The sequence below is a fragment of the Dendronephthya gigantea genome, unplaced genomic scaffold (genome assembly GCF_004324835.1).
Source record: "Dendronephthya gigantea isolate DGI-Jeju-01 unplaced genomic scaffold, DenGig_1.0 000640F, whole genome shotgun sequence".
NCBI classification, from domain to species: domain Eukaryota; kingdom Metazoa; phylum Cnidaria; class Anthozoa; order Malacalcyonacea; family Nephtheidae; genus Dendronephthya; species Dendronephthya gigantea.
Window position 1 is genome coordinate 1 of NW_021163650.1, and position 26,878 is coordinate 26,878.

General features: G+C 36.7%; 1 protein-coding gene and 2 long non-coding RNA genes across 4 annotated transcripts; all 3 read right to left on the reverse strand.

Moving 5' to 3' along the window:
- Positions 1-5,485: 5,485 nt before the first annotated feature.
- LOC114544074 lies at positions 5,486-6,790 on the reverse strand. The gene is made up of 3 exons (XR_003690283.1): positions 6,698-6,790; positions 6,229-6,339; positions 5,486-5,818 (listed from the first exon to the last, which is right to left on the reverse strand). It is a non-coding gene; the product is annotated as an uncharacterized LOC114544074 (long non-coding RNA).
- A 3,755-nt stretch (positions 6,791-10,545) lies between these two features.
- LOC114544073 lies at positions 10,546-12,060 on the reverse strand. The gene is made up of 3 exons (XR_003690282.1): positions 11,955-12,060; positions 11,507-11,581; positions 10,546-10,848 (listed from the first exon to the last, which is right to left on the reverse strand). It is a non-coding gene; the product is annotated as an uncharacterized LOC114544073 (long non-coding RNA).
- A 4,450-nt stretch (positions 12,061-16,510) lies between these two features.
- On the reverse strand, positions 16,511-23,938 carry LOC114544072. Of its 2 annotated transcripts, none has more exons than XR_003690281.1 (3): positions 22,281-23,244; positions 20,019-20,406; positions 16,511-18,634 (listed from the first exon to the last, which is right to left on the reverse strand). XR_003690281.1 is itself a non-coding variant. In XM_028562817.1 (3 exons), the coding sequence occupies exons 1-3, from the start codon at positions 23,479-23,481 to the stop codon at positions 18,547-18,549; spliced, it is 657 nt and encodes a 218-aa protein (XP_028418618.1). In that variant the 5' UTR covers positions 23,482-23,938; the 3' UTR covers positions 16,511-18,546. The 2 variants fall into 2 exon arrangements, 1 of the variants encoding a protein (XP_028418618.1); XM_028562817.1 differs by lacking the exon at positions 22,281-23,244 and adding an exon at positions 23,301-23,938.
- Between the last annotated feature and the right edge of the window lie 2,940 nt (positions 23,939-26,878).

Sequence of the window (26,878 nt, forward strand, 5' to 3'; positions counted from 1 at the left end):
GGCGGGTTTAAGGCCCTGTCACACTGTTGCGTATGATAGAAACGTATGAGTCGCGTATAAAGATCATTTCATTCATTTTATACGCACGAAAAAGTCTGTAAAAATAGGACATTTTGCATAGAATTAACTTATTAAACGTATGAGTAACGTATGAGTAGCCTGTCGCTGGCGTATGAATAGCTTACGAGAAGCGTTTGGAATGCGCATGTAAAGTTACCATTGGCGTTTCACAGACTTTAATCGTATATAAGCGGCAGTATTTTCACACGACACTCATTCGAGAAAATGTCAAACCTACAGTGAAAAAAGAAGAAGACACCATGGCAAATAAGAAGACATCATCTACCCGCGGACGAAGAAAAGGAAAGAGGACTCCATCATCAGCCGTTGCCAAAGCTGACGAACAACGTGTTTGTGCACCTGCAGATGTAGTTGAACCACCTGATGATGATGCACTTATTCCTGAGACATCTTTGAATAATGCGCGACATGTTCCTGAGCTCTCAAAATCTCCAACACAACCTTCCCAAGACTCCCATAATTCATCAGCTTTATCATCTGAAACCATTGATGACTTCACCTCCTTCCGGCGGGCTGATAGCAAGGAGAAAAATAAGAGGAAGAGGGCGAAGAAAAACCCTTACAGCCCAGCGCCACAGAAGAGGAGCTGATGCTGGAGTTTATTATGGACAATCCTGTGCTGTGGAATGTGAAGATGACAGATTATAGGCGGAAAGACAAGAAAGAGAAGATCTGGGAAGAGCAAGCACATCAGATGAACAAGACTGTTGACATCCTCAAGGGCTGATTCAGATCGTTGCGCGACACCCATACGCGCCTTGATAAGAAGAAAAGCGGGGATAGTGCTCCAAACCTGACTGAGAGAGAACAGTGGATCCTCTCAAAGTTTGCCTTCCTGAAGACTGTCACTCGCCACCGACCGGAGCCCATGCAGAGTGTAGATAGACCGCCATATTACCTTAGCAACATGATGACCAAGTAATTTGAGACAATTTCCACATGATATTTTTGGTCTTTCTAGGTGAAGGAAACCATCCAGCTTCACAGAGGAGATCTTAATGCTGCCGAGAGCGCCTGCGCTGATATGCAGGATGTCTTAGATGAAGTCACTCCAATACCATCATCTACCGCTGGAAGGTCCCACAAGCGACCTCAGGACACAAAGAGTGACGTCCTTGAGACTCTACAGAAGAGAGTTGCTGAGTCTGGCACCATCCTCAAAGACATCTACAAAGCCAAACAACAGCCCATTACAGCACGAAGTGTCTTTGCAAATTATGTTAAAGAGAGCCTTTTGACTATGTCCAAGTCCAAGTACAAGAAGGCAAGGTCCTCCATCAATAGGTTATTGTCTGAACTCATGGATGAGGACAGCGATGATGAATTTCCAAGTGCAATGGCGGCTCCATCTATCAAAGTTAACCAACAAGGGATCCCTTCTCAACCACCCCATGATTTGCACCTCACTACAAGTATCTCCTTCTGTTCATTTAGAGCATCAGCACCATCCTTCTCTGAGCATTATCAGAAATCCAGCAACATGCCTATAAACATGCCTCTGGCACCGTTGGTGAGAGGCTCTCAGCCCATGGAGTACATGCAGCAGTTTCACCAGCGGTTATTTCACATCCACATCATCACAAGACTACCACTAAACAACAGCAGATGATTCCTCCTTCCCAACAACTTGCTCAGCAACCGTTGCAGCAAGGCCCGGTTCGTGCCTCTTTGGCTTCTGCAACAGAGTTAATAACGGAAACGTCTAGCCCAACGCCGCACAGTCCAAGCTCAGCCTTTGAGCAAAGTCACCCGAACATTACTAGTCTCTCAGGATTTCGAGAAATCATGGAATCTACTGATGATATTGGATTTCAGGATTAGGTTCTCAACCTTCGACCACCAACGTGAAAGAAGTATTGACTATTTTGTTACTGTAGTAACTTTCACGATAATCGAATTGTCAAAATTAAATTCTCATTTCATAAACTCTCAAAAGCATCGGGGACGGGGAATCCTATAGTTCCGTCTTCTGTTAATTCTTTGATTTCAGAGTTGTTGTAGATCTGTGCGTCCGATGATGACCCTTTACCACCGAGGTCTGCCCAGATGAATTTATTATTTGCGTCTACAAGGCCGATGAGTACAACAGAGTAGAATCCCTTGTAGTTGAAATATTGGGATCCACTTTTTGGTGGACACTTGCAGGCAATGTGCTTTCCATCTATAGCACCACATGTATGGGGGAAGTTCCACCTCTTGAGGAACTTATCAGATATGGCACGCCATCCCTCTGGCGTGGTCATTACTTTGGACATGTATTCGTAGATGATGGCTTGGCAAACCTCTCTGACAATAAGTGACTGGGTGTTGTGGGGGACCCTCCATCCGTACTTCATGGCTGAATACGTGCTCCCGGAGGCAAGATGTCGCAAAATCAAAGAGAGATTCAGCCCAAGCTTCAAGGGTCTTCTATACCAGGTATGTTTCTTGGTGATCCTGGGACTCACTCTTGCCAAAAGCTCATCAAACATCTCGGGGACCATCCGCATAAAGTTTTTGAAACATCGCGTATCCTCGCTTCGGAGTTCCACCAGAAGTTGGTCGTAAATGCCAAACTGCCTTCGCCTTCCGATCCATGATCTCATCCATACCTCACGTCTTTTTCTTTTTCTTTTTCTTTCTCTCCTTTTCCTTCTGTTATTTTCTATTTGACGAATCGTCAAAGCTATGAGATCAAACTGGTATTCAAGAACAGCTAACTCCATCCTTTATCCTCGAAGGTACAAGATGATATGAAGGCATCCAACATAAATATATATTATACACAATAAATGACATGCTATATATTTATATACCCTTTCTCCTAACGTTTGCAATACGCTGAGGATACGACGACCAGGCGTTAACTATACGCTAATTGTACGGTAAATGCGTTACTTAATCGTCAGTCATACGCTAAGCCCTCTATAGACGTTAAACATACGTCACACATAAGTTAGACCCTCGTTACTGATGCGCTATCAACACGTTAGTTGTACGGCACACTTACTCATTTGCGTATGATTAGCGTACTTAACCTATTAGTACAGTACATTTAGCGTCCTTCTGCCGTATTCAGCGTATGACTAGCTTATCTTTACCGTATAAACCATACGTCCAAACACGCACAAGATTTTTAAGCATGCTTAAAAAAAAATTTCTTCCTCGGCGTATACCAGCGTATGTTACCGTGCTTGGAACGTGTATAACTTACGCACGACGTACCACCAGCATATTTCAGCGTATTCCGGCGTATGCGTAATATTTATCATACGCTGCCATACGTTAATGTGATACGCAACAGTGTGACAGGGCCTTTACATTTTTAAAAAAAGTTTTTAGTGAGTATCCTTACTATCGTTTTAGTAGTGCAAATTTGTGGTGTTTTTGATGATTTGAATTCTTAAGAAAGAAAGATATTAATTCAGATACCCGAGGAATACTTTTCAAGATGGAAATACAGTGTATTAATAAGTTTACCGCACATCTTAGTGTAAAATATATGAAAAAGAACAGCACATGTACGTTAACAAAAAAATTATTGTACCAAATAACGATATAAAATGCTTACATAAATTATTTGTAAATTCTTTGTACATAATAATTACTTGTTGTGAAATATTCTAGTTTGTCAATTGACAGAGTCCATGAGAGAGCATTAAAAATTTTGACAAAAGAATTGTCGTTATGATGTATATTTTCAATACGTTGTTGACGTGAGCATCTCCCTGACGTGAGCATATTTGAAGAGCTTGTAGCTATGCCCTCTGCAGTTATTGTCATTGTACTATATCTCCGTATTTTCTGTTCATTTTTTTTCATTTTTCGGCTCGAAATTATATTTATCAAAGGCACAAAAGGGGTCGCTCGTCAGTTTAACAACGACAACATAACAAACGTATTCGCGTTCTTTAGACAAGAAGAAGAAAATGGTCAGAAATTGAACTTAAATTTATATCATAAATTATTTCAATTAAATTATTATAACGCTCACTCCGAAATCCGAATTACGAGCCAGTTATTTTTGGTCGGTAAATTTACGCATGAGACCAAGGACCCCCTGTGAGCATCGGTGGTCCATTCAGCTCCCGATTAAATAGGTCGCGCGCTCAGTCCATCTAGTATATATAGATATAGGTCAGTGGTAGTGACCCAGCTGTCCTAAATAAGCCCGCCTTTACTTCACATGCAGTCTTTTGTCCAACTTTTTGCAATTAAACAGCGCAAACAACATAAGTGTGCTTTCCAATGCTTGATAAGTGTACCTCTCAGATGAGTTAGTAACCTAAATGGTTACCATTGCTAGTTTTTTTCTATTCTTTTGGCTTCACGTTCGACGATCGCGTTGATAAAAAAAATAGAAAGGGTCTGGCACTGGTACTCAATTTGGCTCTAACTGGCTTCAAAAATGGCGACCAAATAACTATTAGTTATCGTTGCATTGCTTATAGAGTTCACTGCTGAGTGCTTCCAACTACTTGAATCAGATCGAAGTGTACAAAAGACTTTGCCTGAATTGATTATTTAATTGACATGCTGTCAACAACGTTGAAGTGCTTTCATATTTAACATACTTTTTAACATTTACATAATTATATAATTTTAGATATTGAAGCATGCATGCACGCATACGGACATACCGAAGTGAAAAGGTGCACGCTACACCTTCTGCCAATTACAACGGCCCTAGAAAATTATTATGATCAACACACTAAATAAAGAACAATTTAAAAATTAAACTTTTAAAAACTGATTAAACTTTGTGAAGCCTCCTCCCTTGGTTTAACAAGCTTGACCAAAACGCTTCATTTTGAAAGCTGAAGTTTGTCATTTAGTATTCATGATAAAATCATGAACTTCTAAATTGACCTTCATTTTCCCTTACGAACACATATATTTATAATGATATAATGGTTTGACATAAGATATAATGGGGACAAATGCAAGTGCGCATAGTCGCAGGGGAAATGAGTTGGTTGGACTAAGATACGAATAGCTCCAATTTGTGTGAATGTAGTCGAAATTTGAATATGGATGCATGCAATCTCGATATCACAGCAACCATAAACTTGTAATCAGTTTAGTTTAGTTTTTTAGCATTTTCAAATTCTATCCTCGAAAACCAATTAAATAGTTTTGGAAGTTCAAAATATTCTTTGAAAAGAGCACAATACCTCACCATTAAACATGACGTTGACGCCCTATTAAACATTACCTTGGTCACCCAAATGTTCATGGGATCATCATCAACTACACAGATCGAAAACCAATAGTCGAAAATAAGTAGTTTAGAAGTCGTTTTAGCAGTAAAGTAAAGTTCTTCTTTAACTACAATTAATCTTCCATGACTAATTGACGCACCTCGTTGATTATTTTTATGCAATTTCGACATAAAACGATTCTGAACTACAATCACAAAAAACAATTTTGAAGAAGGTAAAACACATATATTTTGGAATCTATAGCACCCAGTAGTAATAGTGCCCATATTATTAAACACGAAATGTGCAGTGCTGTCTCTAGTTCTAGTTTTATTATATACTTTTAAAGAGCATGTTTTCAAATGAGCTATCATTCGGCGCTCGAGCCTCTTCTACCTAATCCAAACAACAGGCATGCCATTGATGGTTCATGTAACAGGTTCGAGAATCATCGCAATTGTGGCGAACTTCTGAGCAACCCTGTCCTTCAATTCCTTCGTAGTACTTTTCACACTTGCACTCATCATCACCTTCGCGTTCACAACGTGATATATCGGCTAGACGACAATAAGCAGTATTTTAGTTAAATTTACTCTCATATATACACCATTATTTCATTAGTGCAAATTTCCGCTAAAACCTAGCTTCCACACGCTATTTAGAATAAAATACGGATATTCAGTTCAGAATTCCTGCATGGATGGCGTCAATATGTAAGTAAGTTTCGCACACGGAACAGTGGCGTTGGCGTTGCCAGCCTGCCGACTTGCACCGCTATGCAAATATTCCGGTGTCCATTGACTGTATATATGTATATGCATGCATTGATCTGAGGGTATATAGGTTACACAGGATTTTTATTTCGCTTTCTCTGAGTGATAAAGAACAACGATGAAAGGTAATTATTCCTTATAATGTACCTCAAAAAATGCCACATCGGCCTTGGGATATCAGTATAGTAACATACCTCGGTCGTTAAACTCGAACGACTTTCCCCACGTTCTCGCTGTAGCAAGTGCAACCACCAATAGCAAGAGAAAAGAAGACACTCGAACACTCATTATTGTTTTCTTTTAGGCTATAATCAAGAAAACATGTGTATAGCCCGTTAGCTAGTACAATGTTCACAACTTCACAGAGCTATAGTTGTAATTGGAGCCATATTTCTGTACTCTTACAAAACTCTGAAACGGAATATTCTTCAAACTGGATATTTAGAGCCTTAACTTAAGCTTGTTTTGATGCAAACAATGAACACATCTTCACACAATAGTTTGCTCCAAATAACTTTCAAAGAGCCCTATACGATTCCTATCACATTATAAAATATTAGCATCTGGGTTATTCGATAAACGTACAATATGTAGCTGGACTATATTCCACAGTCATCATCCAATATTAATTCTGCTTACATTACCCTTCGAATGTCGACTTACTTCGTTTTCCACTGCCAGCCAGTCGCCTTCAGGTCTTGTGAATAAAACTGAAAGCTACTGTTTCCCTCTTTCTGTGGCCTCTGCGTGATAATTCAAGGCAGTGAATATGTAATAGAGCAGAACTGGTACCGCCTACCGCCTCCTTGAATGGATCCACAAACAATTGAAATAGGTTGTCTCGCTTTTTAACTTCCCCTCGTGCACGTCATGACTCCTCTCCTGCGTGCAGGATGAATGCAGTTTGAATTTACCGTCCGGAAATAAGTCTCTATTTTAACACGCAAATAAAAAAAGCTTTTTCGCACGTGTATAGATCTTTCATCATTTACGCTACCGTATAGAAACATTGGAAATGATAATTCAAGGTATAGATAAGTGATATTACTAATATAGCAGAAACCACAAACACTTAAAAAAAGGCAGATTAAATTTAACCTCAAAATACATGGATGTGTGTTGTAAGCAATAGTTATTGGAGTTTCGAGATTAAATCGTATTCGCTTTTCATTGGTCTCGATCGCATATTTATTTAAATATGGAATTTCATGTGCACGTTGAGCACGTATAAACACGCTGAACTGGATGGCTAACATGTGTCATTAATATTGCGGTCACTGGATGGCCAACATGCGTTATTAATATTGCGGTAGGAAGATAAACATGTTGGTCCAATACAATGACCTGCATATAAGGAACTGATAAGCCACAGCTCATGAATAGTCCGTGGATATATACAGTTAAAGCAAGCACTGCATGCATGCCAGGGCAAGCAAAATCGCAACATGTATACTGTATTTTCTCAGGATAGAATGCTAAGCCTGTTCATACATGTCGCATTTTGCCACGTCAAACAACAGGTAATGGGATGACAAGCTTTATTATCATCTCTTTATCTATAGTTTGAATTGTGTTTGACGCTACTTCATATAGTATCATGCGTATAATACATATCATTAATATACTTTTGTTTCAGAGCTCTCAACTGCAATCATCTGCATGGAACAAATTGCTCAAATACAAAAGAATAAAGACGCTTTGCGCGAAAAATATCGCTTGTGGAAAGTGATTCTAGGTTTAAAACGATCATGTGACGTGATTATTGAAAGGTCTATTAATAATTAATCGCCCAAGGCGAGGTGAATATCGTTGCATAAAAACTGAGACGAATGCGAGGTCACTCGACCAATCAGAGGCCACAGTTTTCAATAATCACCTTTGTAACTTTGTAATTACACAAATTAGCTCCAATTAATGCCCTAACTTCATCTTGTCTTTGTCTATACATAAAATAAAGATTATATCGAATACATTCATGGTGTTAATAAAAAATGTTGACCAATACACAATGAAATTGTCAAAAAATTTTATTGACACAACGAATCTATTAGGAATAACTTTTATTATATGTATTTCCTGAAATTATAATATGCAGCTGAAAATGGTTTGTGAATACAAATCAGTCAAATCGATCAGTCTCGAGAGAAATATTCCTACTCTTTGCAGTTTACATTACACTGGCCACGATGTGAAGATAATATACATTTGCTTTACACGACACAAGCGGTTGTATCCGCTTTCTATACATTACAATTTGATCAAGGTTAAATGGATTGCTTGTTGGTTTCGAAACGGAAAGTCGGTAAAACGTAACAGGATGTTTTTCTATATTTTGTAAATATGAAACAAACAAGTTTGTTTGTTTTTCTGCTAGCTAACTGTTCCCGCAAATGCATGCAAGTTGGTTAACCATCCCTAGGAGCGCGTTTTAGCAAGTAATGCGCAAATTGCGGTAACCACGCTATATCCGTTGCGCGAGCGTCAAGTTCTAGTTATTTCATTCCGGTGCTGTTGCGCATAAATACACTATAGCCAAATTCTCATTTTAGTTCAGCAGTTAATGTGGACGCTGACGAGTGAGCAACTTTGTATTGGAAACCTTATCGTACTTGCATAAGGGCTAAACCTATTATCTATCCAAGTTGGAACTCATTTTATATTGGTTTAAAAAGAGGCTTTACAGAGTACGCGTGCAAGCCAAGGTAAGTTCACAAATATCAGTTTCCTCAATTTCAATTGTTATAGTTATTCTTTTCAGCTAAACGCCAGCGATATGTATATATATATATTTGGGCTATTTCGCGATTGGCATATAATCGGTCTATGCATGATTAATTAGTCACTTTCAGTCTGCGCAATTTATTCAGAATTTAAAGGCTTTTCTGCAATACGTTGCGTAATGTTTGAGGACATGAGCGAATGCACTATTTATGGCGCTTGAAAGGACAATACAAACTTACCTGCATACGATTTCTGCCAATGATCGGCAAAGAATCGCGGAATGCAATAAGGTGTGTTTTTTGGCGATCTTTACCGATAATCGCCGGCTGGCACCTGCTTAAAATTTAAAAGAACTTGCATCCGCAAATTCCAGAGAGTTTCCCGGCAGTTTCCGCAATATCAATCCATTCATCATCACTGAAATTAAGATGGAAAAGAGAGGAGAAACAGAAAAGTAGCCAGTAACTTAGGCTAGGTGCTGCATGAAGAACCCTATTTTGTTCAATAGGAAACAGAGAGAACTACATGAGGGTAGTAGATCAAGTTGGATCCACTACATGAACAAAGTAGATCCACTTTGATCCAAATATCCGAGCGGAATTAGTACCCTCAACGGCGCTTCGCACCGGACTGGTATATCATTGACAATTTGTTTTCAATCTTTTCTCCTATTCGTCTATTTAAATATTTCAACCAATTTTTAAAAAAAATTGTGTATAATACTGCATGAAGCCATCCTTGTAAATAAGCTTAATTTCCCTGAAGAGGTTGTGAACCATACAACGAAACATTAGCAATTAAATTTTACAGTTTTTTATGTCTTCACTCAAAGTCTTTTGCTGGGCTTTAATTTCCAGTCTTAATTGCTTCCCAGTTTCAAAATATGAGCAAACTATATCAACCGATTCCTAAACAATATCCCGCATTTTCATTAAAAAAGTTTAAAATAAGATTTGATGAATTAAATTTAAAATATAAAATGAGTAAAAGAATAACGTACGGATTGTGAGGATTCCACCTTGACATATAGATTTTTACTTTTCCAACTTTACTAGATTTTGCTTTTGTTGTTTTACAGAAAAGTAAGTTTTCCTTCCTTGCACGTGGTTTTCAAGACGGAAGAACAACAGCGGGAGATCTAGCGTCTCAATCAGCCACTTTTTAAATTAACTCTCTGAGAAAGGTTTTTTGAGCGACCAGTAGTCTGGCTAGTCAATAATGCAAAACAGGGATTGTTACGTAAACTAATTAGTAGATCTGCAATTGATGATGTCATTAATCAATATTGGAAGCACGCGCACGCCGGGATAGACATTGCAGGCGCAGCGCATATTTTGTAATTTACTAAGGCGCAGGCATTACAATCCTAAATACATATCAAACACACTCGTTCTTTTCAGGTACGTCAGTAGCTCAGTGGAAAGAGCGTATATATTATAATTTATAGTCAGTTGATTCGCAAAGTATATGGTCATCAATGGCCCACCAATCGCCCAAATCTTTCCCAAATCTCCAACAGGGGGGAACCCTTATTGTTCAGAATTTAAAAAACCCTAGCATCTTAAATACTGCCATATATGGGAATATCGCCCGACAGCCCTTAAAGCGCTGGTTGCCTCCCCCCCACACGTCTGGTCCCTGGCTACGCCCCTGTTTAGGCGTCGCTTTAGCATTAAAGTAAAGTTCACCTTAATTTGACTATCCTTCTTTGTTCTTACACATTTCAACATAAAACGGTTCTGATACAAATCAATGCAAAAAACACAATTTTGAAGAAGGAAAAACACATGTATTTTATAGTCTATATGCCAATATTATGAAATGCAGATACACTGTTGATGACCTGTTTCTATAGTTCTAGTTTTATTTCATACAAGCATGTTCTCGAATATGCTATTATTCGGCCATCGATTACGGATCTTCTTCTTCCTAATCCAAACAACAGGCATGCCATGGATGGTTCATGTAACAGGTTCGAGAATCATCGCAATTATGGCGACCTTCTGAGCAACCCTGTCCTGGAATTCCTTCGTAGTACTTTTCACATTTGCACTCATCTTCGCCTTCGCGTTCACAACGTGATATATCGGCCGCTAGACGACAAATTTAAATTTACGCTAAATATATCATTATTTCATAAGTTCAAATTTCTGCTGAAAGCAAGAAGGCTATATTATAGAATAGAACATGGATATTCAGTTCAGAACGCTCTAATACTATTCCGGTTTTTTAAATGAAAACTGCTTGCCAAGATAAATTGACTTTCGCACGGGTGTATATAGCTTGCAGATGTTAGATTATCTCTCCTAAATACTATCTAAGTCAAGATTACTTTTTACTAAATTAACTTTTAAGTTACATTTAAGTTATTGTTGAACAAATGTTTTCATTATAGGGAATCTAAAGTTGATGCTACTTACAAATAAATAAATGGGTTAACATATTTTTAGGTACCTATGTATAAAATACTTTTGTCATTGCAATAAGTTTTTAAAAAACGCTTGAACTCTATAGTAGCTATAAATCGTTGAATTATAAAAAAATATCTGAATATTTATCGTGAAATTGCAAGATATGCGTTGAATTGACGGTATATAGTGGGAACATGCACCGCGTATATATTATACAGGATTTGTATTTCTCTTTCTCGTTCCTGGCAGATAGGAACTATACCGAAAACTAATTGATATTTTAATGTATACCTTGTAAAATGCAAAATCGATATCGGTCTGTAGAGAATCGGTAACATACCTCTCGCTAAGGCGAGTGCAACCACCAATAACAAGAGAATAGAAGCTCGAACGTTCATTATTGTTTTCTTTTAGGCTATAATCAAGAAAACAAGTGTAACGCCCCTAGAATGTTCACAGCGTTAGAGCTATAGTTGTTGGAGTCATATTTCTGTACTCGTACAATACTCTGAAACAGAATGTTCTTCAAATAGGAAATTTAGGGCTTCAATCTAGGCTTGTTTTGATGCAAACAATGTACACAACTCCATAATATAGATATATAATTGGCCAAAAAAACTTCTCATATAGGACTATATGATTCCTATTACATTATATGGAATAGTATCTGATTCATTCAATAAAAGCACAACTGGACAAAATGTAGACCATATTCCACACGTTTAATATCAATTCTGCATGCAGTACATTACCCTTCGAATACACTACTTCAAAGAATCTCGACTTACTTCGTTTTCCACTGCCAGTCAGTCGTCTTCAGCGGTCAGGTCTTGTGAATGAAGCTGCAAGGTATCGTTTCTCTCTTTTTGTGCCCTCCGTGTCATAATTCAAGGCATGAAAAGGTAATAAAGCAGAACTGGTACCGCCTATCCACTCTTTGACCGGATCCACAAACACTTCAATACGTCGTCTCGCTTTTTAACTTCCCTCCCATGCACATCATGCGCCTCCCACGCGCGTGGAGCATGAGTATCTAGCAGTTTTAAGTCCTGCGTTCTCAACCAGAACTATATAATAGCTTTAGCTATTTCACAATTATAACTACTAGCTTTATTTTAACACGCAAATAAAGAAGCTTCTCTACTCGTTTGAGTTTCTAGAAATCTCTCGGCATCTTCGCGACTTTACAAACATTGGAAACCCTAAGAAAGAAAAAAATTATTGCGGCCTCAAAATCTCCTGCTTTTGTATGATAAACTACGTCGTCTCGCTTTTTAACTTCTCCTCATGCACAATATATGACCCCTCCCCCGCGTGCAGCATGAAAGGCAATTTGGATTTAAAACCAAAATACAATCAATGTGTGTTATGTGAACAATAGTTATTAGCTAAGAGTTTCGTAACACAAACATATTCGCCTTTCGCCTCGCGCATTATTTATATAGAGTTTAAATGTTCACTTGTTTGCATTCAACAACAACAGTGATGGTAAATAGTGTAATGTTCACTTGTGATATATAAATTATTTAGCAATGCTCAACATTTTTTACTTCATTACTTTTTCGAATACTTTGTTACTTCTACTATAACAATGGTCTATACACCTGGGGCCGGTTGTTCGAAGCTAGGTTAGCGCTAACCTGGGTTAAAATTTCACTAAGCTGTTTTGGTTTATGGCTCTGCACCGCTATTTGTTTCAAGACTTAATAATATAAGATTTTTATTTATCCACAAAATATTCATGGAAAAACATGTTCAACTACAGAAATGAGCGATTGAAAAAACTGATGTAAAAATTTGAATTAACCCAGGGTTAGGCTAACAGGCTTTTGAACAACTGGCCCCTAGAAGCTACCCAAAGTATTGACAATCGACAACGAATATCAATGTGCCAAAGAGTGCCGAAAACGAATCTTGTTCCCATTGACGACTCAAAAATGTTTGCAAAATATGATGTGACCAATAGGACATGTAACGCTGGTGTTTATTCAAACATATGAACTCGCTGCAGAAAAAAACGATTGCACCTTTTGCCTTGTTGCAATAACCTACTGTTCACTGAATGTGGAAAATATAAAAGACTATTTAAATTGTTCTACTTATTTACAATATATATTGTGTATTTTTTTATACCATTGTAAAACCTTACCAGTTATTTCAGATAAGTGATAGTTAAGATAACTAATATCTAAATTAGTTACTTTTGTGTACATTGTACTGCTGTAGTTCTATTTGCTTGTGTTCTGTGGCTACACCCTATACCTGTGAGGCAGCGCTTCACTTGCGATAGTAACTTCTAGTTTAAATATCGAGTTGATATGCGCTGAACAGGATGGCCAACATGCGTTGTCAATATAGGTTAATAGGTTGGTCCAAAACACGCGAGCTTTGCGTGCAACGGTGGCTTGATATGATAATCTCATTAATTATCCATGTTTTCACAAATAACTTTTACAAACACTATACAAAAATCTTTGCACAGCTTAGACGCACCTCGCTCACCCTTAACACCAAATTTGTGGTATATAGGGCTGTTGAATATTAAAAGTTGCATGCAGTAAAGTAAAATACCGAATTCTGCCAGTTTTAGTCGAGATCTTTGAACTTATTTTAAAATTGAACAGTTCATAACCAGAAATAATTGTTTATTATGACACTAACCTGAGTGTCATGGGTATTATGGGTGTCATGAGTGTCTTGGGTATTATGACACAGAAAGAAAGCTTTTCTATCCTTTTCAATTTTTTAACTTAGGCGAAACATGCATGCAGCTACAATCCTTTTCACTATCATATAGCATATCTGTGGGTATTAACTAACCTATAATTTATGGTCTAAATTAATCTTTTGTGTGAGGTGAATGCAAATCAGACCGAAGGTTCAAAGGGTCTTGTGGAATTATACACACTTTAAATTCAAGCCATCAACTGTTCCTACATGGCTTGAATTTAAAGTGTGTATAATTCCACTCGAAATTAAGCCCCTAAAATATTTTATCTGGCTAATGCTTTCCAAAGTTTTCTGTGTGCTAAATTTGTTCCTTCATACAATAAAAACAGCCAGACCGGTCCTGTTGTATTTGAAACACGGGCAGATTACTGGTATATTAGAGGGTTAGAGCGTTCCAAGAACTTTTCAGTCAGGTATAACGTTAGTAGTGAGTTTGAGAAATACAACTGCAACGGTAACGGCAAGACGGCAAGACGGCAACGGCAAAATATATTCACCTAATATTGTGGTATTAAAGAAAATACGAGCTAGTATAGACTTGATTTGCCTCTTCAAGTTTCCTCTTTCTCTGAAACAGGTGAGTTAATAAAAAATAATATGATCGATCAGCAAAGTTGCTTCTAGCACTCCAAACAATATCGAACAAACAGAACGTAGATCAGGTTTAAACCTCCCATAGGTATTTAATAATTTATTTCTTTTCAATGAATAATTGTTTTGATAACTGCCGTCGTCGTGTTCCCGTCCTACATGCTTAAGTCCCTATTGGTATAAGTCACGATGCCGTTTCAGCAACTACGACAGTGTGCAACGTTGCAGGCCACGTAATTTACAATTTCGTTTGTCTTAAAGGATCAATAGCATGCATTGTTGATAAGGATATTGCGGTTGTTGCCGTTGTATTTCCCAAACTCACTATTTACACTGCATGGCACCGCAAAAATGCAGTCTCGTCGTATTATTCTTAACGAAATACTGTATTTCAATTCGAAGTATGACTGATGTGGCCGTTTTGGCCGTTTAATTAAGGAAAGCGCCAAATACTATATACCAACGATATTCTTTCTACAGTTAAATATTTAATTAGCTGTCAACAACAACCTTGTTTATGAAACGTTGTTCTGACAAGCTTGACCAAAGCACTTCATCTTGAAAGTTTATGTTCGTCATTTGGTACTTGTAAAATCATGAACAATGTCAATGAAATGAACCCTACAACTCATTTCCCCCTTTGGAACCTTATTATAATTATATCGTGGAATTACACACGGACGGAGTTAAGGTAGACCATTTGCAAGTGCACGAGATTTGACATAGGAACTTGAGAATGCTGTATTACTTTACCATTGCAAAGCAGCAATTTATAAATGGCAAAATTGATGCTAATTGTCAACTCGGAATTCGTGCGAGCAGGCTACTCAGACCTGGTTGTCTCCAGATAATCTTCTCCGTATTCATAAGTGTCAGGATTCGTGGCCTTAATTGTATACGGAACATCCTAAGAATCTTTTCCGTTTTCGGACGTTTACTCATTTGGGGGTGCTGTCGAAGGCGGAACAAGTATCAAGCACTTTATTCTTTCGAAACGCGAATTTCGATCATAGATTTTCACGAGACATTGGCATCCTAGAACTTGTTTTAAACGTATGTTCTGGAGCGGAGAGATTCCTTTAAGTAGTTTAAGGTTTCTGGCTATAAATTTCTTTACTTTACCAATATCTCCAAGTTATATTTATGATAATTTGATCTATGATTAAATGTAGGAAATGGTTTAATTCTTTACAGCAGCTTTCTTCATGAAAACACCGATATCTTGCAACGACTTCTCTCAAGACAAAATAAACAGCAAGTTGATATTATAAAGTTATTTTCTCGTTGGTAAGGATATTAAGAACAGTTGCAATGCCGTTCACGGATTACCATCACCCTTGCTGCGGACACTGTATTGTGCATGAACAGGGCAATCTCATCGTACCCAGGCCTTTAATAGAGCCTGAAAGTAACATTCACTTAATATATAGAGATCAGAGGTTAGGAGAGGAAGCACTGGGTCAGGGCTTAAAACACATCTCAACTAATGCATGAACGCCAAAAAACATGATTATAGACCTAATGATGATATAGTGTATGATATATAGTTGATGTATAACCACATAGCACATTAATCTTGTGCTTGCACACCTGTATAACGAGGAGTGTGTACAAACTTTAGAGTCAGTCTGACAAACTTCAGAGTCAGTCTTCAATCGTTAACGTGACATAATAACATGTTCCGAGTATATTTGCCATGATTTACCGTGTATAGACGTTGATTAATGCTTTATAGTTGCCAACGCTGTCTATCTTGACCTTGGTGACATTGATATTGATGTTTTGATCACACAAATCTGTCATTATATTCTTTCCTGTTCATCAAATTCTGAATATTTTGTATCCGAGACTCAAAATTCACCCGATTTTTGAGGTTAAAAATCTCCATAGCCTTCCAATCCCTACAACCCCCCCCCCCGCTACTTGGGGTGTAAGTAATATGCAACGAGCAATTTCTTTGACACATCTGTATCACGATGAAGTCCAATCATATTAAAGAGGCTCTCTCTCATCATTGCACCAAACTTCGTTATTATAAATTACCTTATTACAAAATTGAAAAGCATAATTATACATTATAAAAGTGAATTGAAAAATTGTTACATTTTTACGCAAGAAAGTCGTATGTAATGTATATAATTGACTTTCAATGTCAAAATTATTATTGCTATTTATACAGTGATCATAAAGGCTTTCGTGATTTGAAACTTCCAATCTTGTTTCCTAGCTTGCAGAGAATTCAAAGTTTAATACAAGTGTAAAATAAAACGTAATTAATACTTGTAAAATTAAATCTCTGTGATACTAAAAGTCATTAATAATCGTTGAAACTGTCTTTCTCGGCGAAACTGATCGCCAGCGTTTTTTCAATGTTAAATGTGTATTAAAATTCAAGATACTGCCGGTCATACAGTCTGGTCAGATTATTCTCACATTTGTGCTTCCATAATTGTAAAGGAAGCTTTCTTTTAAAATTTTTATTGCTTTTATCTTGGCACGTACAACGAGCGTCTAAATTTTTTTGGTTCACGTAGCAAAATTATGCCAGTTAGTGCTTTGATATTTATCTGTAGGTTGACATTTCGACTGAGTTTTTTTTCACATTATACGAATCGTTTATTCTTACAGTGTCGAAAAAATTAGGAAAGATTTTTGGTAAAAAATCTATATAATTATGGCATTGAAACAATCAACATTTTACACAATAAAAACTTCCATTACCAATCTGATAAAATTGTACATGCGAACATTTCTGACAAAATGAAAGTGCATGAAATTGAAATATGATAAGATAATTTAATTGGCACTTTAAGAAGCCTGAAACTACACGTTTAGCCAGGAACAAGAAAATTGCAAGCTTCGAATACGTTGAATTTGACATGCATTTGACATCCTATATATAGTTTTCAAATGTCGTCTCTCTGTTTATTTTAAAGGTTGCGACTATCTTGGTTGATATATAAGCATTATACTAACAATTACGCAATCCATTTTTATAAACGCTTTGAAATATGGTAAAATTAGCGAAGACGGCGAAAAATGACAAGTTATGTGATAACGAAAAATGCAAATTTCGTAAACGACTCTGTGACCAGAGTTTACAACAAAGTTTCACTTCCATTTCCTTATCATAGAACTGGTTTCTTTTTTTCTTTTGTTTCAGTTTCACTGTTTTTAGGAGAAAGTGAAAAATTTGAACCTTTTTTGAACGCAATTGGTTATTATTTTAACTTTTTAATCCTTTCTTTTTCTTTTTTTTTTTTTTTTGTTTCGCAGTTTCGCTATTCCAAACTACAATTTGAGTGCATACATCATAAAAATTACCGCTGAATGCCTGCATTCATATTATATACGCTTAGTGATAAAACATCCACCCGCCTAATGAGCTCAATCAGAATTTGCGTTTCGTGGAATAATTACAAAATTTTGGATTGAATTAAAATTCAAGACGTTGTATGAGTGAAATACTAGAGAGTTAAAGCAAAACCAACCCCAACGGCAACGGAAACAGCAGATAGAACATCATCCTAATACGCATGCGCGTTTCAAAAAGCCAAACCGAAGCGTTTTTTGAGAACGTGAAGGAATTTTATCGCCTAGTGAAAACGTAAGCAATATTTTTATACAGTACAAAACGCTTAGGCGAACACTTTTGGCTTAAATGAGCCGCGCCTTTTTGCGAATTGACTGTTTATTCACTGCTTATTTTCCCTCGTGTAAATGTGCCAACTTTACACTTTGCATTTTGGTCCTGTTAAATACCTCGAATTAAAGTCCAACAATAGATAATAAGACGATTAATTTCGTTAAGCGATTTAGCCGAATTAATCATTGGGTTGGTTTGTGCGCTTTAATGCTGTCAAAATTTTGCAACAAACCACGCTCTTCTTTCCTGAATCCTGATGCCATTACGGTTGCTTTTGTCTGTGAGCTTTTGGGTGCATGTCAGTATCAAAACTATACATTTAAAACTATGATAAAATATGGCGATAGATACGTTATTTTTAATAACAATATACATTATGTGCGTCCCCTTAATTGTCTATCAACATCACCACATTACAGGGTTGTCTCGGTCAAGTTATTGAAATTTTCACGAGACACTGAGTCTTCGGGTATGGCATCTTCTTGGATATCATCCTCAATACTGAAAATAATCATGCATGTCAAAAAATTACAATCATAATAGCAAAGCCAGTGCGATTTTAGTTATGCAAAATGCAAATTTTAATCATTATCTGATTTTTTTCGCTATACTTTAATACCCTTTCAGATTTTATATATAACCGAACCGTTACAACAAATACAACTGCGGTCCTTCAGAATAAAGCGAACCCGCGCCTTTTCAATTCCAGGGCAGCGTTTTATTTCAGTTTTTTATTCAATCGAAAATCGAACGAAGCCTGTCGAAGGGCACAATAAAATGATTATACTAAAAGTGAATTGTAGTTTAGGTGTATGATCATTAAAATCGAAATTCCCTGACTTAATGTAACGATATCATTATATTTTCTGGCCAAAAAGAACTGAATCTTGAAGAACAATGGTAATAAAATTCTACATATTCAGTGAGTATTAAAACAGGTGCCAACCACTGTAATAATATTATGCAGTTCTAGTCGTTAGCAATCATATAAGAAGGAAACATTAACAAATTATGTCTGTTAATAAGTTTTTTTGTGTCTGTGAAACTTTAATTTCATTTGTTATACAACAGGTTATGACATGGAGTAAGTTAATCGAAAGAGCACTTGCTGACGAAGAAGAACATTAGGACGGGGATGGTTTGAGTCGATAAAACATCTGTGTGAATTTTAATGTTTCAGTAAAAATCCCATGTCCTATGTTAAATTTTCGAAGTTCGGCTGATATACCCACTCCTTACCGGAACATCACTTAAACAATCTCTAGCTCAAGGCAGAGTTCTTCGTAGCTTAGTAAATATAATATAATATACACAAAATTGCAGAAGCGTGGGGTTCGTTGTGTGTCAACGATATGTTCAATCTTCGCTCTCAGACCACAAAATACATAATCTTTGTTTGAAATAAAATTCTTACTCCCCCCCAAATTCGGCCTAAAACTGTCTCAACCTTCGACCAAAACAATACAATTATATTTTTTTTGTTGAACCTGCCCGTCAGCTGAAACCTTCAAATCACGTCATTGCAAACAACCAATATATCGCTATCGCATAACTTAAGGTGGCTCAATACAGTTTCTCGAAATTTTTAGAACCTATCATCTAAATGTTTCGCTATAAGGCTAAAAGTTAATATACTTTGCAGAAAACATACTGAACTTTTACCTGGAACCCGTCACCATGGCAACAGACAAGTTTGAAAATGGGCGCCAAGCAGGGTTATCGTGTTTATATCGCAAACGAGTTTGGTTACCCTCAATTTTTTCACGCTATAGATTTACGGTAAACGTTTACGCTATAGATGCTTATTTGGTAAAGTTTCAATAAAATTCTGTGATGGGGAATTAAATAATTAAATATGCAATGTGTTTCTCAATAGACCACGAACCTGGAGTTCGACTGCTGTACCGCTGAATAACAAGGACTTGGTGGCCTTTCCTGTTGTTGACCACTTCTCTTGTTTTTCTGATATAGTCGCCAGATAAACCGCAACAAAATGCCAATTAGGACACATATTATCAATACTGCTATCAGTATAGCTGATATCACACCGATGGAATTGCCATTGTTGTTGTTGTAGTTGCCCTTACCAGTCGATATAACTGACAGAACAGTTGGCGTTGAGAATTCGAGTGTCTTCTTGAACTTCTCAAATTCGGTTATCGTCCAGCGTTTTGTTACCCATTTTGTGATTGGACGAGGTGTCGTTGTGGGTTTTGTCACCAGTACTGGGATTGTTGGGCTGGTGATTGGTGCCTTTGTTGTAAATAATTTCCCTACACGTGGTGAATAAGAAGTTATACAGTTTTTTTCACCACAATGGGATCCAGTGGTGGAATCAGGCTAAGGTGGATTGCAATCTCTTATTTCAAAATATTCTTTAGTAACTATTATAATATAAGTATGATATAACGAGCAATTTAATTGGCTACCGCGCGTGCATTGTGGGGCCATAATGCACGCTTCTGGCTTTTGAAGTTTTTGTTGCTAAGCAACATCTTAAATAACATGTAAGGCGAATTTCATTATTGATCAAATAAACAAATTTTGTTGTTGCCCTATAATTTCTTCTTATATTATAAACACTCGGCTACGCCTCGTGTTTTACAAGCTTCTCTCGTATTCTCCCAACATTCCCCCATCGTGCATTATTACACCATAAAGGCACGCGACTCGTTTTTTAATTCTTAAATAACCAAAACCGACGTTGTTAAGGTATTAAATGGAAATTAATCGTCTAATTTAATTCTATTCCACTCTGAATCCGCCTTTGCCATTCAGGCTAATAAAACAGCGAAAGCAAACACCGAAAAAGTAACAACTAAACTAAACGATATGTATTAGATTGCAGATTGCAGTTTTACTGATAAATGAGGAACAGGGGCAATGACGTTAAAAAGAGAATATGACGTATCGGTTTAACGCTAATTAAATCGCAGTACAAAGATTACTCGCGCAAGATGACAGACATAAAAATCGCTATACTAGCTTTTTAAACTAGCAAGCTAGCGCTGTTTATAAGTTAAATAAACGATTTCGAGTGCATGGTAAGGTGGAATCTTAATTCAAATCTAACGGTATTCAAGTAAATAACTCCTCTGTCTTCCTGCACTAGAACTGAATAAACCATTAAATTCAATATCATTTCGATTTGGTTTTTTTAAAACACCCTGTAGCTATATATTTACTGAAAATGTTTTGTAAATTCCTAACGCGTGTGTAATCTAGAGATATAATACTGCGCTGGTTCATATTTACTCGTCACATTTACTCGTTTTTTAATCCATGTGGGGCAAAATAATAGTCATAGCATTGGGGAAAGCTATGAATATACATATATATATATATATAATATATATATAATATATATATATATATATATATATATTCATCCAAAACAATTGCTTTTTACTAGAGGCAAACCTCAAAATGACCTCAAAATGACCAAAGACAAATTGAAGAAAGATCACTTCGCGATTCGCAAGTGGTAAACAGGGACTGATCATTTTTTATTTGGTTCGTTATTCGAATATACAAGCAAACATTGAAATTAACACCTTAACCGCGTTATTTAGATCGTGAGTAAATAACCGGAAAGATGCATTTGTCTACGAATGCATCTAAAATGTAGCATTTTTTCGAAAATTTTTGACATTATCAAAACAAGCACGGTCAGGTCATGATTAAGAATTTAAAGACAGGAAGCGCAATTTTTACTGAACAATTAAATTTCACCACATCAGTACGAGTATTGCATCAGCCAGGTAGAAAAGTGGAAAGAAAGCATGTAGTAATATTACACCGCATTCACAGTAGTTTTTCCCGCCCACGACACTGCCCTATTGTCAAGTGTTTTGTGTATATTTTGAAACAAGTTCTTTAAAAATGTCAGAATTACGGAAAGTTGAGTCAATATAGTTCAGGAAGGTATCAGGAAGAAATTTAGTCAAGTACTACCCGTTGTAAGCGACTAATTGTAAATGTATTTTTCTATGACGCAATTATATACACGTTCATACCGCGGAGCCATGTTCGTAACACTTTCGTCAGCATATATTACGGCCATAATTTTATGAATAGTTTGTCAATTCGCCTTCACATGAAAACATTTGTCATTATATCAATGATCAAAGAAACATATGTAACTTACGGCAGGCTTTAAAACAGCGTATCGAATCGTTGTATTCCTCATTCTTACAATACTCCAAGTTACTGGGACACGGTGTACAACCCCCGCTTAAAAAATCGCTTTTAAAAGTGCCCGGCGGACAAGATATACTTGTACGGATATAGTACCACGACACTATGAATAAATACCATCGCCTTTTATCGTAAATCTTCTTCACCTGTGCCATAAGTGCGAAGTTCTGTCATTAGACCGACTGGCAACAGATGTGTAGTAAAGATATCAGATCCAAACCGGAAATATATTAGCATAACAGTACAAAGGTTAAAGCGAGTTTCGACACTTTAAATTTCAACATCCAGCTTCTCTATGATAACTATGTTCGATACTTTAAAACGGGTAAATTGCTTATTATTTATTTTGGGTATAACACTAACAGCCTAATACGGGGATTTTGAGTAAAACAACCAAATACCAACCAACTGGCATTTAATAATCTCTTAGTGGGTGTGTGTGGAGGTGGGTGGATATTTAGGGAAGTCCCCTTTTCAACGTATAAAAACAGTTAAATGAACGTCAACGTTGCTATTTGCTATTTTCATGCTTAAGGCAAATTTGGATATATCAATATCCGTAGTTTGTCGTACGTAAGATTCGATTTTTGAAATCGGGTTTATTCTGAACTACTAGTACAACATAATTACATAATTTTAAGATAGACCAATGTTGAGAATGTGACGTCTTATGCAATTAAAGGAAGACGAAATGTCATCACGAAATTTGAAATCACTAAATGGCGATACTTTACTTTGGGCAATTGAGCTTTAGAAGTACTTTATTTCACCGAAGATTATAAAGATTAAACATGCTAACAAATGCTGAATCTAATGCTATTCCACTTCTCTTTATTATGCTTGAAACAATCGACTTTATTGTCAATTACAATGACATCACAGCTTAGGTGTTGAAATATGGTAAACAATAAGTAATCTAGAAGGGATATCAAGTTTTGAATCAATATTTGGAATGAAGATAAATACTTACCACAAGCCAAAACGCAACGACGAGCATCGTCGATTTGCTCGTCATTACATTGCTTCAATGTTTTTGGACATTCAGCACATCCGCTAAGAAAGTCACTTTTATATTTGCCCTCCTCACAAGCAATTGCGGTCGCAACGAATATTAGACCAAGTGTCTCCAGCCACAGTACTAAGGAATACATACTAGGTTACCTGCAAGGTAGGGATTGCTGCGAGCATTTTAGGGTCCAAGTAAATTGGTATATGAAATATTAGTAAACTAAATCCGCTTTAACTAATAGCAATAGCAGGTTTAAAACACGTAAAGTGAACCTCTATTGAGCGTTAACTCGCTGGGCTGTACATGAATTTATACCTGTTAGGGAGAACACTGGCAATGACGTCATTATAGGTCAATATATGCTATGTAATGTAGTTCGTATGAAAAACATCGTTGTGTAGTTCAACTGTTCAAGTTCTAACTTTTATCTCGAAATTGTTTTGAAATAGGCTGCTGGTTTATATTATGATTTCGCGAGTAAATTTGTTAAGCAAAAAGATATATGTTCAACAAAGTATTTGCTGCCCAAGGGATTTGTAGATTGCAGTCGGCAAAAACAAATCGTCTGAAAATAGCCATTTACGAGTTGCGGCTCGTTCAAGTCAAAGTCTTTAGAAGCAGCTAGTTTTCAAAATATTTTAATATACGAATCACAACAGGAGCATTAAGAATAATAGTAATATTACGCAGAATTTTACCCACTGCAACAAAGTTGACAGCATTGTACTTTCCAGTTTCCGCGCGGAAAATATTGTTCGGGCAAAATTCCGCCTAGCGATAATACAGGCCCAAGCAGTAGCGCATGTTTAACAAAATAGAACAATTTTTGGTAACATGGATATTTGTTTTTGAAATATGCTATTTGTCTTGTTGTATGAGTCCACGTAAATGTTTGGCTTCATGTGAATAGTGACAAAACATCATTTGATACTTTGATTTTGAACTTTGAACGCGCTCGAGAAGACGTGTAATCAGAAACCACGTGAAGATCCGGTAAAAGCACTAAATAACAAAAATATTTAGGCATTTAACTCATTGTAAAATAGAAATAAAAACATATACCTATGCTTTAAAATAAAATAGGTCAAACATTGCACGAATCTGAATAATTCAGTCAGGCAATTTAGACGATCAATTGCATATTTTATCTGTGACTGTGTCATGTTAACACGACTCGCAAGCGTCAAGCCGCATACTTGAAACATCACTTGATGCAAAATATGGAAATAAGCAAAAGAATACAAATGCCAATGGATAAAAAGACTTCTGTATGTAAGACTTGATTTGCTTCACAGCACTAACGGCTAAACTGCTCAAGCAAAGCGAATTTATTAGCCGTTAGCACATTGGATAGTATATATTGTATATGTGGTGTGTCGTATATAAACAGTATGAATTTAGCTGCAATCGATTGTATATGCTTTTAGCGTTTCATAAATATATAGAAGTTAAATTTGTAATCAACTGTAAACGTAACATATGAACAAAAGACAAAATATCTTACCTTGAATAGTCAAATAGATTAGCTTTAAAATTTGACAAAAATTTGAAGATCCTGTCCGTCGAAATCAAAAAGTACATGGATATGAGAGGGTTTAAAATTTGTGTTCTGCGCATAAAAAACGCGCACGACCACAATTCCTTGCGCTAAATAAAATTTAGTTCAGAACCCCCTTTCTGCACAAATTAGACTGCTGCTACGCTCGCTCGCTTCAGGCTCGCTCGCTCCGCAGCAATCATATAGCTAGTGTCGATGACACGATTTACGAAATATCAATCGATTTTAGCCACTATCGCATGAATATGTACACGCATTAGGAGTAGGATACTAGTTATCAGCGAGCTACTTGTTTTCATACTGTTCGTGCTTGAAAGTTTAAATTGTTCTGATTAATTATGTCGAGAGCAAGGCAGTATGATACGAATGATTCAACTAAGAATTTGTTATGAGTCCTTATGTATAAACCGATCGCGGTGTATGACATGACGCGCAGTTATTTCCGTTTGGAATTGGAACAATCGAATAGTTGCATCGTCAGAGTGACTTGCATGCAAGCTCGAAAACATTGTATTAACAGAAATTTGAAATTTCTGGAATGTGCAACGTAGCAACTATTTAATATTTCTTACTTTTGTGAATTAGAACTATGCTAAGGAATAGACAAAATCATTACCATACATAATAATACGCACTAATATTTTACAGTTGATTTTAGAGTTTCCTGCATCACAGCTAGCATGAATTCGGACCAGCTGTTGACACATATATGCTCCTTATCCAAGACATTACGTACAGTTTGTCTCATTTTGAACTTCCATACGATGAATAAGAAATAACGATGTAAACGATTAAATATATGAAGATTCGCTGTCTGAACATTATTTAGATTTGCCACCCTTTATAACTGGAATTTACGTTCAGCAAAATTCGAAGAAATTTTACATCATCAGATATCGATGACATCTGCATTGTTATGAGCAGACCCGATGCGCAGACGTGACGGACTTAACTAATTTTATGTATGCGCATAATCGATTATGAGCGTAATACTGAGAATTATCAGGGATAAAACGCGGATCCGGAATTGCGGAATCCGGAGATACGGAACGGAATTGCGGAAGCGGAAAATGGGATACAATGCGGAAGAAAGGGTAAAACGCGGAAAAAGGAATAAACAAATAGAATTGAAGACATAGGTTTTGAACTATGCAACAATATTCCAAATACAGCAACTATGGATTACTATTCAACATAAATGCAACACCCAAATAATTCGCCTATTACAGCACCATAGCAGACCACCTAAAACCAAATATATGATTATCGTAGTAAACAGCATAACCCATTCCTTCAACGGAATAAACGTAGTGAAAAACTCGTGGGAAACCTTTCCCCTTAAGACCTCAACGCTGCGGTCTCAAGCCCCCAATCCGGAATCAATAATGCACCCAATGATACTGCCCTGTAAGACCTCGGTGGCGGTGCCATACCAAACTGACGTACTAAGTTAAACGGGCCATGAAAAGCTAAAATAAAATATTCTTAAAGCTCTTTCTAGCGTATCGCTGCTATTTCGCCGTTTAACAAGATGTGGTCGTTTACGGGCGCGTTGACACGTCGCAGTTTAATTAATTTGCACAGGATTGAAGATTTAATATAAGCACGAATTCCAAAGCGTAAGACAAAATGAACGTATCATGGGGTTTATTTACATTTTTAAGCAATTGAACTTCTATACTTTTTAAAGTACGATGTGGCGATGTGCTTCTGAATGTCGCGATCGAGCAACATTTAGGTTGGCAAAACATCTAAATGAGTATATGAACTGTATTGTTTATGTTCAGAAGCATTATATTGAAGACTCAAGACTGGCACGTGCGCGGCACGCCGGAGTTAACGCCAGAATAGACGTCTTATTATTAAATAATGCTCAATCTCAGCATGAAAGAATTGTCTGTTGGAAGACATTAAAATCATTGCATATTGCATTATCACCAATTTTCTTTTATACTATTTTCAGACATTCTTACTTGGTAAA

Excerpts from the sequence above, each read along its gene's own strand:
- LOC114544072 (XM_028562817.1), bottom strand. The coding sequence starts at position 23,481 with ATGTATTCCTTAGTACTGTGGCTGGAGACACTTGGTCTAATATTCGTT. Across the intron at positions 20,407-23,300 it reads TCGTTGCGTTTTGGCTTGTG|GGAAATTATTTACAACAAAG; the intron begins GTAAGTATTTAT and ends CACCACGTGTAG. Across the intron at positions 18,635-20,018 it reads GTACAGCAGTCGAACTCCAG|TATTGAGGATGATATCCAAG; the intron begins GTTCGTGGTCTA and ends GATTATTTTCAG.